Source organism: Melopsittacus undulatus, chromosome 12 (assembly GCF_012275295.1).
Source record: "Melopsittacus undulatus isolate bMelUnd1 chromosome 12, bMelUnd1.mat.Z, whole genome shotgun sequence".
NCBI lineage: Eukaryota > Metazoa > Chordata > Aves > Psittaciformes > Psittaculidae > Melopsittacus > Melopsittacus undulatus.
Genome location: NC_047538.1, coordinates 14,348,611 through 14,362,884, shown reverse-complemented (window position 1 = coordinate 14,362,884; position 14,274 = coordinate 14,348,611). Strand labels below are relative to the sequence as shown.

The following is a 14,274-nucleotide window of genomic DNA, read 5'->3' as shown; positions in this document are numbered from 1 at the left end:
CACCACACTGTCTGACAGGCTCCTCAGCCCTTGTGTGACTGACGAATTTGAGGCTGGGAAGAGGACTGTTTTCATTTCTACCACTGCAATAAATAAAAGTTAGAGGAAAAGCAGTGACTGTGGCTAGGAATGATGACTTTGCCACTGGAGAGCTAGTAGTTAACATTGACAAATTAGATGAGTGAATTAGATGCCTTGTTTAACTTGAGTAGTGCTCAGCTAAACTGATTGATTGTACTTTTGGAAAAGTGAAAAATAAAACTGGAATGTGTCATTTTTTTGTTGGCATCTTGTCGAAGCTGAGCATCTTGCTTAGACTTTGAAAAAGTTTTTGGTAGCATCATTAATGTCAGTACTGTGGAAGAAATGTCTTTGAAAAGTGAAATTTAGCTATCTGCTGGAATCTTTGCTAAATAGCTAATTGAAGTATAGTGGGTTTCTGTATAATAAGACTGCTGTAATTCTGCTCTTTGTACTAAGCAAACTTTTGGGGCTTTGAGGTAGCAAAACAAGCAAATGTTGCCATCAAATCAGCAATCTATTACCTGAGGCATAGTTTGCTTGTTCTGATTCTTTTTAATATCAGTAAGAGTTTGGCCAACTGCTTTACCCCCCTGTGCCCTGATGCTTTCATCTCTTCCAGTGCTCACTCATTGGAACTGTGCTCTTCTGGTTGTAGATCGTAAATTGACCTGAACATGTTTGCTCACTGCATGACCAGATTGAGAATGGTGTCCCTTACGTGAACTATGTCTTGTTTGAGCTGAACCACCATAGGCAGCTGTTGTTTGCCACCATGACCTGTCACCAACTCAGCCCCTCTCTCACATAGGGGGAACTGTTAGCGGGGAAGTGGAGCTGGCAGGGGGTGATGTTCAGGTCTATAGTAAACACTTCTCCTGCAGGAAATGTCACGGGCTTCCTGCAGTGAAACTCTCCCTGTGCTTTTGCAGTGGGCTTTGTAGAGTTCTGGATTTTCTTGTCCCTCTTGCTCTGAAACAAATGGAGCGTGCTCCTAGTCCATTGGTGCAAAGTGAAATAGAGTCACTTAAATTGCCTTCTGGTACAGTATTATGCATTGAAACACACAGGATACACTTATATGTCAAATTTCTTTCTATGACTTAGTGGAGGGAACACTCATTTGCACCTGGTGGATGGTGATTCCAAAAACTGCTCCATTACAATTGTCTCTGAATAAGCACTAAGTAAAGCCAAGCTTCTATTAGGGTGAGTTCTTTCCTGTGGGATGGATAGGCTATGAGGATTGCAGATTGAAAGGGATGAGTTTAAACCGTACCAAATCACATCTTTATGTGCTCAAGCATTAGAAGACTTGCTAGAATGAACAACTGCAGGAGTAAAAATGCTCTATGTAAAAAAGAAAAAAAAGTACATAAATGGACTAAAGCAAAACAAAATCCCCCTTGCATTTTAAAGGAGAGCTGTGTTAAAAAAACTGCAGGCTTCGTTTGAAGCTTTAGAAATTTCCATCACTAGTTCATGCCTCTTAGTAGCAGGATTCTGGCATTTGTGTGATAAGATGTAGGCTGTATAATGTAATTTTAATTTGTGAGGAATGAGCTTTTCATTATTTCAGATTATTTCTGCTTTGAAACATGGGGTTAATGAGCATATATCAAGGCTCTGTAGTTTAGTGCAGCTACTACAGTTCATCCAATTTAGAGAGACAAAAAGAAATAAAAGGGAAGTGGAATTAGCACAGGGAAATTATACAGATGTGCGAATGACAGCTTCTGAATGCTTAGTGTGAAATTTCTCTTCAAGGTTCATGCACAACCTCAAGGGATAGAGCATTTTGAAATGATTAGCTCTTCACATAGTAAACCGTTCTTCCTTGCAGTCATGGCAACGACTCAGAACTTCTTTTCCCATCTCCTGTACCTTGGCAACAGGAGTGCTGCAGGTTTTTAATCTATTTCTAGTTGGCTCTTCAACTGCCCAATACAAATTCTGACTTAAGGTAACTTTTACAAATATAATGACCTATTTTAACATGAGAAAGGAGAGATGCAAACTGAGAATTCTGATAGTGATCTGGCTTGGTTAGTCGTACCCCTCATTTCTGGGGATGCAGTAGGAGAGATGAATTTTGCCTGTTTTGGAGCCACATTTGATGGCAAAAAGGAAACTAAAATTGGCACAGTTATACTTGAATGTGGAACAAGATAAAATCAGGGTTTTTTTTCTGTTTTGCTTTAGTTTTCTAAATTCCTTTCTTGAATGTCTCCACAGTACCTGTGCAGCAGTCTCTCGAGTTCTGAAATTAGTCTGGGCCTAGTAACTGGTGGAGTGCTGATATTTCCATGTAAAGGTGCATACTGAGTGTGTTACCTGAATGGAGATTTAAACATAATTAGAAAACCGTTGGGCTGTTGCCCCATTAAATGTACATTTCTGTGAGCCAAGCAAAGCATTTGTGTCATCTTCTGAGATAAGTGTTCTTCTGGATTGCTCTCAAACCGTTTATTAAAATGTTATCACTTGTCTTGGGTGTGAATTTTCAACAGCTGAAAGATAGTTATCTGGCATCTACAAACGGAGCAGAGTTGGAGCAGAAGACTCATTTTTGGTATAAATAAGGGTTTTTTTCTTCTTGTTGGTTGTCATTTGAAGGGAGGAATATCTGTAAGTTGAAGGCTATCATACAGAGACACAGTGTTAACTTACATGGTCCCAACTTGACCAAAGAGAAGGTTTTCTCAAGGCTGTTGTGTCACACTGTTTGGAGAGAGAAGCCTTCCACAACTTTTTGACTTCCTAGGACTGTCACTGCATTGTTCTGAGAAGATACCGAGGTGGATTTGAAAAATAACCCTTTTTCTGTCAGTGGCTTTCAGATCAGCAGGTTAACAAACGAAGGTGGCATTATTCCCTTGATTTCCTTACATATATGTTTAAATCATAGTTTAGATAATTTCCTGCTTACTGTTAAAGGAGTAAAGAGGGAAAAGTCAGTTGCTGCTATTGGGGTCAATTGGAGAAAAGAACAGACAGAAGTAAAAAGACAGCCTGGAGCCCGTTGTCAGTAATAAGGCAATAAGAAACCAGTGTTGCCTCCTGCCCTTCTGCATTTCCAGGTGCCTTCACCATCCCTTTCTCCTTCAGAAATGGTGTGAGGCAAACAGTGTGGAGTCTGCTTTCTGAAGAAGTAGACAGTTTTGCATTCCAAGACTGCAAGTCTGACATCTTCCACAAGATCTTACACTTAAATAGCAGTCAGGTTTGTTTATATATATTTCTCATCAGTCTTTGTAGTTGGAACAAAGACTTCAAAGACTGACCTTGTTTGTATGGTCAGTGCAGAACGTAGCTTCATTACAGAGGATCTGCACCTTCCCTATAAACCTCAAGTTTTTTTTATCCTGCTTTGGGCAGTATACTGCTTTAAAAAGTCCCTGAAGTATGCTTGGCAGTGTGAGACAGAAAGTGGCAAGAACATTAACTTCTTTGAATAAATCAGATAACCTAAGCCAGATATTCTAGATCAACTGCATGACTGAAACTGGGGTTTATTACTGATTGAATCAAACCTTTTTATTTGTGTCTACTAAAAGCACCATGAAAGGTAATGGTAATGTTGCTAAGGAACTGTTTACCTGCCAAACGTATCTGTATGATGCATGAGGTGACCATGGGAACCAATTTAGTGGCAATTATTTAAAGAAAACTTTATAGTGAAATGCTTATTGCATGTATGCTAAGCATTTCTGCAGTTACATTTGAAAAGCTTGTTTTGGGGAAAAGCCATAATAATCCATTTAGAGAGAAGGGTGAGCATAGTTCCTATGTAAAAAATACATTACCAGAGCCAGGTTTTTTGATGTATATTTTACAAATCCTTGTTCTGAAAATAAATAGGAAATCTGTATTGGGTTGTCAACTTTGTGCCAGTTGAGGACAGATTGGGGGGGGATGGGTGTGTGTGTGCCTGTGTATTTCCAGGGGACTCAGTCTTTTGCCTGACTTCATTTTTCTTAAAAAATTAATTACAGGTTGCTGTATTCCCCCCAGAGAACTTATTAACTGTGTCTTTCTCTCCAAAGAGTTCTTGGTTCTCAAGAGATGAAGTGCCTCTGGCTAAAAGCTGCTGATTCCATTTCTGATTCATAAAGAAATTTTTTAAGCTTATTTTTATCCTTACTGGCACTTTCCACAAGTTATAACTGATAGCACTAGGTTAGGATCAAGGCTCTTATGGTATTGTCTTATCAAGGAAGCATATGCTGCACAAATGATTCTTCAGGGGTTGAATTTTACTTGGAAGGTTATGTACAAAGTTTATTTTCAAGCATATATGGCAAATTCCAGGGAAAAAAAATCAAATTTGATGTGAATATTGAAACTATGAGAAACCCCACAAAAATTCTTTTAAACAATAGGAGGTTATGTTTACTTATAAGTTGCTTTCAGGATGCTACCAAGATACATTTCCCGATAGTATTGTACCATAAATCCATTATGCTACTATTACCATTTTAAAGCAGTAATTAAATATATAGGAAATCTGACATAATAGCTGGTGTAAGATTGTTTATTTTTCCAGTTGTGGCCTAGCTGACAGCTGCCATCTGTATCTGTAGAGCACGTAAGAAGGAATCATTATAAAGAATTTATGGTGGCAGGTAGAGTTTGTTCGGATAATAAGACACATCTCAGTGTAAATAAAAGAGGACTGAGAATGACTGTGTTTCACATGAGAAAATTGAAGGTCTTCAGGGTTCTGGGTGAACACTTGTATGGCTCTGCTTTTAAAAAGATTGAGATTATTTCATCCTTAAATGACTGTAATCGGGCTTGCTGTATATTTTTGCTTCTAAGCCACTCCAGGTTGCATGGCTCAGTCTCACTCTGTCTCTCTGCAGCCCTCATACCAAGAATGATGTCATACCAGTGCAGAGTGAATCAGTGTCTTACAGAAAGAGGCTTCTTGTGCGTGTTCATTTACAGACACTGCGACTCATGCTGGTGGTTTACTTGCAAGCACATACCACAATAAGGATATTTTCAAGGCCTGTGACAACTCAGATTAGTTAGATATATTGTTTTGCAAAACAAATACATTTATGCACGTAATTCACACTGGAGCTGGAAAACGTGTCCAAGTATAGAAAACAGGCTTTTTCTGTACTTGCATTTGTACATCTGAAGGTATTTTAGAATCAAGAGAGGAGAATCCAGACAATTATGGTGGAAGGATAATTAGGTAGACAGTATATTTTTTCAAAAGGTACTGTTTGAATACCGTGGCCCATAAATTCAAATAAAGAGCTTTAATTTTTACTGTAAAAGCAAATCAGAAGTTGGCAATATATTTAGCATCTCTGCTAAACAAGTTGTCTTTTTTATGTTTCCTATAGTCCAGTGGCTCCTGGGGTCAGTCCCATTTTCAGTTTCACGTGGTAAAGAGGACCAAACGCTGCTTCTCTCCCAGTTAGCTTCAGTCTGTTCACTTAGAAATAATGCAGCAGAGAAGTCAGGTTCTTTCTTACTCTGGGAAATACAACATTTTTCAATGCTATAAGTCCCCCTTTGGAACAGGATTGTGATACACTGCTTTAACTGAGTTACTTGAAAGTCTCTGAGCTTACCTGCTTTCACCATCATTATGTCTACTGGGAGCTCACGTTATCTGAGCTAGTGTTCAGTGCTGCTTTGTGCTAGTTGGAAGGTCTGGGTTTAATTTATTTAACACAGTGCATGTCTCTCCTTTGTACTTTAAAAGAACATATATTTCATTTTTTTTTCTGTAGACAGACTCATTCCTCTTCAAGTCCTGTGTGGCTGTTTCTTCGTAAGGCACAAATTAGAAGCGATTCTTCTAAACAGTGTAATGACCCATTTGATTGCTATAGGCTTAACTCAAACTTCTGTTTGTCTTTCAGACACCCCGGACCTGTGAAAACTTTATCAAATTGTGCAAGAAGAACTATTACGATGGAACAATTTTTCACAGATCAATTCGTAATTTTGTGGTGAGTATTGAACAGATCCTGTGTAATGCACAATATGTGATGTCCTCAGCTATTTATTTAGTTTAATTCAGCTTTAGTTTCTTCCATGCATGACTGTTTGCAATAGATATATATTAAATATACCATCAGAATTATGATTGTCCTAACTTACTAGATTTGTACTTACTAATCTTACTAACAACTGTCTCTGACTAATATTGTCACTTGGAGCATCACTGCATTTAGTAGTGCTTTGCTGGCATTCCAGACAAAGCCTTTGAGAGTCATTGCTTTGGCAAAGCTCTTGTTATCTTCCCCAAGCTGTGGGTGGGTGGTTAAAGAACAGAAGGGGGGGGAGAGAGAGAGAGAGGGAGGGAAATGCTAATTTGGATAAGTAATACTGTGGCCTGTTGAAATCCCATTCAGGTGAAACTTTAGAAAGCAGCTGAATGTCTGATTCAGGTTGTGGTGCTAGGATACTGTTAGATTATCCTTTGCTGACTGTGCTCCAGGACAAGGTGCCCAGGCTGTCTTTGTGAAGGAGTGAAAGAGCACCTAGTGAACCAGAAAGTTGACTTTGATATTTAAATATCTTTACTTACATAGGTACAGTCCAGGCAGCTTAAGATGTTATAGCTGTCCATGTAACTTTCTTTCAGAAGAATTAACAACCTGATCCTGAAGGCAGAGCACACCTTTGGCAGCACTGTATATCTCAGTTCATAGTTAAACTCACAATTAAAACTGAGCTTGTGTGACTGTGAAACTAGTCATGTCACACTGCCTCTAATGGAAGAGAGTACAGACTATTATTTCTGTAGATCCTGCATGTATATACAGTGATTAATTTTGTTGCTGCAAGATTGGTTTCACATGAGGATTTTCCCTACTGCAGATAGTGAGGGGGATACAGGGAAGTCCAGATTCAGATGCAGAAAATATTCCATATTCCTTCATTTCTTGCCTTTGCATTACATGGAGGATTGGTAATAAAATATAAAGCCTTTTCAGTTCCAAAAGCAATACATCATCGGTTAAAAAGCAGGTTATGATTCAGCACGTAATAGAAAGGATGATCTGGTTAACCCATTTGAGGCTGTTTATTTTCCCTATTTAGCCACAAGAGACTTATTATTTTTATAAAATTGTCATTCTGCTCTTGGATAAGTAATATAGGAGATGACAGCCAGCTGATAAAAGAGGCTCCAAACAAGTAGTAATGGTTTCTTTGTTGCTAATTTGTCAACAATATAGAAGGAAGAAAATCAGACAGAATTGGCTCCTAAGGCTTATATGCAAAGTCTTTCACACAAACATATATGTAAGCTATTGATTTAATTTTAATTCTGCAGATCCAAGGTGGTGATCCAACTGGAACAGGAACAGGTAAGGTTGAGTTTGTATCAAGTAAGTGGTTTTCACTTCATGACCTGTGTTACTTTTATTTCCAAACACATAAAATTCTCAAAATGGTGATATGTCGTACATTGTATTGCTGCTTTAAAGTGGGGGTTTGTTGGTATGTTTTTATGACCATTTTAACTATGCTTAAAATTTCATCTCGTATATTCTCAGCCTAAAAATTGGACACTCTTCCACACAAAATTCTTGCTTGGTCTTTGCTTCCTTTTTTCTTCCTGAAAATAAATAAATTAAAATTATAATGACTTTACAGCTGGTCTTCTAGGGCAAAGAACAAAGAAGGAAAACATTCATGCAAAGTCACTTTCAAATTCAGTGTTAATGAAATACTTGAGACCTGCATTGCTATTGGTGAGCGGCCAGATACCATCTGTTCTCCCAGCTAGTTGCCTTGTACAGCCCAAGCTGCTCTTTTTCTAACTTTTAGGGATCACTGTTAGTAAATTCTTCTGCCTATTCTTTCTGTTTTAGTTGGAGATCTGCATAGCAGGCATATCAGAAATGGTCAGGGACAAAGCATTGCCCACCACAATAGACAGGTCACATATATCTGTAGTTGCTGTTACAGATTTGCTCATTTTCCACTTGCACCTTTTATCTACCCACTTGTAGATGTCACCAGCCTCCACAGCTCCTTCCCTGGTCCTGTAGGGTTCTGTTAATTTTTATTCTAATTCATACATGTGTCACTTGTATATGCAAACACTGTATTGTTCTTCTGTGTGCTCACAGGTCATCCAAAAAAAAGTCTTTGTAGTTGTTAAATACTTTAGCTGTATTTACTTTGTAAATAATGTTGGTTGTGACTTGCCCAACAGCTTTTCTGCTGCATGTGATGCTCAAGAATTGCATACTCTAAGATTTGAGATTAAAGGTTTTGTGTTGATGGCAAAAGCCCATGAACAAGATTTGTTACCTTATATACTTGGACTGTCAAAAGAAACGTGATTTGACTTGGTTATAAGGAAAGTTTTGGTTCAAATCCCAAAAGACATAATTAGTAACATCTTTTAAAATGAGAAATTAAACAGGTGTCAGGAGATGAAAGAAATTTAATGGGTTGACTCAGACACCTTTACCCTCATAGGGTGGAAATCAGCTCCTTCTGTGATGAAAATTAACTTGCTGGTGTCATTCTTGTCTCTGTGCAAATGGTAGAGGTATTCTAAGACAGCACAATTAATAGTTGGCAGAGGACTGGCACTGAAGGTCAAGGCTCAGCTCTACTGGCAAAGCAAATAGGAAGCAAAATGCAAATAAGCCCATAGGAGAAAAAAACCTCCTATGTATATTCTTTTATTTATAAAAGGAGTCTAATGACCTCTAGTCTTTTCTATCTTGTTTTCCTTCTTGTCATTCTTAATTAAATACAAGTATACTGCAGGCAAGATGGCTTGCAAACATCTGTCAAGACTATTAAAGTTCTAATAAAATGGGCAGTGTACACTCAAATAGCTACAAGTGTTGTAGATTTTTAGAGGCTGTTTGCAGTTATTATAGAGTCCAAATGATGCAACTGTCTGGTTTCTATTTTTTTAAAACATCTTGAGTTTTAGATATCCTTAAACACTTACGGAATATGATAATATCACAAGAAAAAGTAAATGGTCAATTCTCGAGGCACATGCCATAAGAAGATGGTCAGACCTGAGGTGCCTGTCTGGTTTTGTGTTCTGCCTGCAGCAGCATAGCCAGAGGGAAGGTACAGCTCAGCAGCAGTTTTAAGAGCATGGCAAATGCAGTGATGCTCTCCTAGATTCCCAGGGTGTAAAAATGTTGTTTGCTGGTTTGTGCATTATTAATGTGATCACACGTGTGCATTTGGGAAAGCTTTAGAGTAAAGCACTTGGATTCAGTGCTTTGTACTTTTTTATACCTGGGTCTTGTGTGTTACTTGCAGTGTAAGTTCCCTTTTTTATTTCATTTGGCAGCTGCAAGGAATTTCTGTATTTCTTTGACTTACTGCTTCTTAAAGGAAAAAAAAGATGCATCTTTGAAAGCTAAGAAGTCCATAACATTTAATGGTCTTTAGAGGCTTACTTGGGGAGTAAATAACTGGACTTCATTAATATCAGAGAAGCAAATGAGAGTAGAAGAGGGTTTTCTTTCCAGATAATTCAGTTGGCAATAGACTAGCAATAGTTGACTGCTTGGAGGTTACTTATTAAATATCAGTATTTTAAACTAACAGAAAAAAAACATCCTTTGTTTTCTCTTGCACATAGAACCTTCTACTTTAACTGAAATCTTCTGGGTAAGAGGCTTGGGATGTTTCTTTGTTTAAAACTAAAAACACCTTTTCCAAACTCATATGTAGAAGGTGTGTTGAGCCTTCAGATACATCTTTGGTTTGCTTTATTTAATTACTCTTCATCAGCTCAGGAACTAGAACTGACTTGCCTAAGAATCTTCCCACCATTTGGTTTCTGTCATCTGACATTCATCCCTGTTCATCAACAGGTGCAGGGTTTATGATTACAACACCCAAATGCTTTGATGATCACCCACTCCATTGCTAACTAAGCCCAGGACTGTTCAGCTTCTGGGTGGATTTGGGCACATTGAGTACAACCTGACGTATGGTTACATGTCACACATACATAGACTGCAACTGTTCTCTAGGCTCACCTAGATTAAGAGTGCTTGTGTTTTGGAAACAATGCACAGATGTAAGATGCCACACTGGCTGTCAGTGGCTGCCTGCTTCCATGGCTGCTCTGGCTGAACAGTCCTGTCTGAAAGCAGCACTGATACTTACTTCTATTTGTTATTCAGCACCCCAGTGTGTCCTTTTTGAGTATCTTAGATTGTTGTAAAAGTAACTGTGACCCAGAAGACCTGTGAAGGACAAGTGATTGCTGGTACCCAGCAGGAGGAGGGTGGAAATTATCATTATGGCATCTAGAAGTTGAGATGCCACACTGGGAAAAGAGTGAGAAATGGAGTTCTACCTAAGCTTAGCTTAGTTTAGCTTAGCTGGCAGACCTGTGTTGCAAAGCAGTTAGTTATATAGTCCTGTAATGTGGACACCGATTTAGAGGACCAAACTAATTTTCTACAGACTTCAACTTAGTGTTTCATAAGTCTACTGGGAGAAATTTTATATTGCTGCAGCAGCTTATTTCTTTTCTAACAAAATAACCACCCATAGAGGCAGTATTCAGAGCAATAAGTTGAGTCATGGTCATTCTTTGTAATGATTAATTATTTGAAAATGAATTTTAGGTTTCTGATGTATCTCTTTTCCTGCTGTTCATAACAGCTAAGTGGTTGAACACTGAGTAATTCCATCTAACTCACGCTAGTGCAAGTGGAGCAGCTGGTCTGTATTTCAGTATTTTAAATAACAGAAGAAAATTTGCATGTAGGAAAAAATAGGTTTAATATCCTGACCCTTTTGTATTACAGTTTCAAAGCAGCACAGGCCATTTTTCAGCTACTCTTACTGACAACCTGATGGAAGGTCTCATGAACCAGCTGGTGTGTGCCTCTGTCCATTTATGAATCCAGGAGGGCACAGAAGAAGCATATAATAGCTGCAAAAGTCTAAGATAAAATACCAGTAGTAGTTGGCAATGAGCAGAGCTCCTCTGAACTGTCAATAGCAAAGGACTGTGAACAAATTTGATCAGTTCTGCAGTAAGATTTCCTAACAAGGCAAGTTCCTAAATTGTAACCAGTTTTAGAGCCCCTTTTCTGGCATGACTGAAGCTCAGCAAAAGGACAAGGGCAAGACCTTTTTATTTAGTAATATATTCCTTTTAGATTGCAGCCCCCCTGAAAATCCAGTCTCTGATAAGTGGGGTTAAAAGTACTGTGTCCTCTTATCTGAAAGGAGAGAAGCAGTTACTGGCTGAGCTAAGGCTTTCATATTTGCAAAATGATTCAAGAATCCTACTTGGAAGTCTCTAAAGAAGTGTCAGATGTTATTATGTACCTCGTTGTTCCAAATGACAAGAAGAAAATTACAGAAAGTAAGCTATCATTTTTGTGAATCAGAGCCCTCCCACTTCTTTACCACTGCTTAGCAATTTTTATGCCAGAAAAAGAAAGGATTTATTTAAAATCACAACTGTCATGAATGATGATTCCCAGCCCACACCTGGCTTTTGGAATGCTACATTTCTGAAGCTTTAGGTGCATCTCTCAGCTCTTGCAAGAAAGTTGTACAATGTCTGTAATTTACCCAAAAAAATTTCTTTCTGGAAAAAAAATGCCTTTAGTAGCATTTAGTAGCAAAGGCTACCAAAGAGTAAGATGGTTCAGTTCAAAAGACAATTTGAAAACGGACAGGTTTTCTCTGTAGTTGCTAATGTTCCTGTTGCTTCAGATGTCAGTTTAGATCTATTCACCTTTTCACTATCAGCACAAGATGCAGATACAAGACTGAATAACTAACAGTGCTTCAGTTGCAACCTAAATATATCTCGCTACTCTGGATAGCCATGGAAATGATGAATGCAGTCTTAATTTTTCCTATGAGCTCTGTGGTCTGTTTGGTTTCATCTCTAACAATTAGGTAAACATCTCTTTAACTTAAGAGAACTTTTCTCTGTTATTAAAAATGTGGAGAAGTGGCTCCCAGCTGCCTTCAGCTTTCAGTCCTGGGTATCTGGGTTAGCATGTGGTTTTTATTTTACAGAACTGTGCAAAAACTCTTTCTGGCTCTTGAAGGCTTTGATATTGTGCAGGTTAAATGCTGCTAGAAGGCCAGTGTATTTCCTTGTCCAATCCCAAATTTCCGGCCTTGTACCAACAGGAGACAGTCCCAGCACCAGCTCAGCCAGTGGCATGTCTGCTGCCATGTGAACTCCTCTGATTTTTAGCACCGAAGTCCCCAGAATTTTTTTCTGGTGCTTTTTGTAATAGGATCTCAGAAACATTTGCAAGTCCAGTAGGCACACAGCTCCTCTTTGACAGAAGATAATCTTATCAGGGGGTAAGCTGAGAGGAAGGTGAAGTGACAGGCAGTGCTGCCTGCTGTGAATCTAACACCCAGAGTCAATTCTTCTTTTCCATGGGCTCTTCTTGTAGGCTAATACATCAGTGTTGGGGTGAGGTTTTTACATCATCATGACTCCATATATATATAGTCAGCAGTATTTGTGTGCTCTCTGAGGATGATTTGGGGAACATAAGGAGGAGCATCTTCTCTTTATGTCATATGCCAGGAGTGTAACATGAGAGGGCTAGAGCTAGACAGTGTGACGATCCCACCTCCTCTGCCTGTCTGCATCCATTCTGCTTTCAGAAAATGAGGAAGATGGCACAGCCACACCTCCCAACCATGTTGAGAATAAACACAGTAAAATCTGCAAGATACTTCAGAATGCCACATAATGGTTAGAGTTATTTCCCCAAGTTTACACTGAGCTCTACAGTAGAGAGTAAAAAGTAAGAATCTAAAATCCCTGTTCCAGACCCCCCTGGCTGAGCATTAGGCACAGTGCTGCCATGGCAGTAGACTAATGAGGGATTTGTACTTAATCTTCAGAGAGAAAGTGAATCTGGGTTTCAGTAATTAAAAAAATACATACATTTAACACACCATCTTCTGGCTTGCTCTGCCTGGCCCTGCTTCAAGCAGATACAGCCTGGAACAATTCCAGAGGTTAGCAGGAGTTTGACAAACAGCACCTTCAGGCTATTTTCAATTTAATGAGAATGCTTAATACAGTTTTGGGTTTTTTATTTCAAAAAAGAGAAGAAACCCCAATCTGTTCCTGTCCTGCTGACTGCAGCATCACCACTGCCTCTTGCCAGTCCGTGCTGCCAGGCCTCCACAGACACTTCAGCTATGTCCTTTATAGGACGTCTGCCCTTTCAGGCGAATGCTGCACAGGCCATTCCCTGTTCGTGCTGCAGCTCCCAGGCAGACAGAATTAGCCTTGGAAACAGCTGTATGGCAGACAGAGGGGGAAGCAGGGGCTGGATTTCGTGCTGTAACTATCTTCTAAAATACTAGCACATATTTCCAGAGAACAGGAATGAACCAAAGTTATGACATTATTTCTGAGCTGCAGTTAAATGAAATCGTACAAAACGAAATATTCCAAAACTTAAAGATCATGGCTCATTCCTCCTGTCTGCAAGCTCTTGGGTCTGGTTGCTTATTGTGCCAGAAAGGGAGATTCTTTCTGTCATTCACAGTTTTTTCCTTTTGAATTATTTTTTCTGAGCAGCAAAGGCTTCAGGGCTGATTCTACTCTCCTTCAGCAGCTTGACAATCACTGTAATTCCAGCATCAGTTGGAAACATATTAAGGGTGTAACAGACTCAAGGGTTTGGCCACTTGCTGCTTTGTACCATCTCAATGGGCTGTGTTCATGCTTGCTTATCATCTGAAAGTTACAGACAACAAAAACTCATCCAGGTTAAAACTTAGAGCAAGTGCATCTGCTTTATAAATGATTAGGGAGCTCCTTCAAGAGATCCTTTGGAGCAAAAATACGGTTTCCTCCATGGGAAGTCCAAGTGAAGTTGGTTGCTCAGGTGCCAAGCCCTGGCTGAAATGCAGGCCTTGAAGCAATGGCCCTGCAGCAACGTGGTGGTGTGGGCAGGGAGTGAGAAGGTGAAAACTATAAAAGGCAAAGAGGGAAAGAGAAGCAGTGCACAGGGCATGGTGCTGTTGGTGGCCACTGGGTCTGCAGGCTTTGCAGGTGTGTTTCTAGTTTCAGGCAGCACCTGTTGGCATGGAGCCTCCCTGTATTCCAAGTATAGTTTGTTTATTTACTAACATACGGGAACTTTGTTCTTCTGAATAAGGCAGGTAACTACAGCACTGTACAGGTAACCTCTCTTAGCAAACAGGAACACGCAGGGAGATTCATTAGCAAAGCAAATTACTGGCTTCTGGTAAGACATTTTTTAATAGATT

General features: G+C 39.3%; 1 protein-coding gene across 1 annotated transcript in view; it reads left to right on the top strand.

The window, feature by feature from the left end:
• The window catches only part of PPIL2 (peptidylprolyl isomerase like 2), a 71,681-nt gene that overhangs the window by 40,134 nt on the left and 17,273 nt on the right, over positions 1–14,274 (top strand). The window contains exons 13-14 of the mRNA XM_005147749.3: positions 5,907–5,996; positions 7,328–7,361. Coding sequence (XP_005147806.1) covers positions 5,907–5,996; positions 7,328–7,361 — 124 coding nt within the window. The remainder of the gene's footprint in view (positions 1–5,906; positions 5,997–7,327; positions 7,362–14,274) is intronic.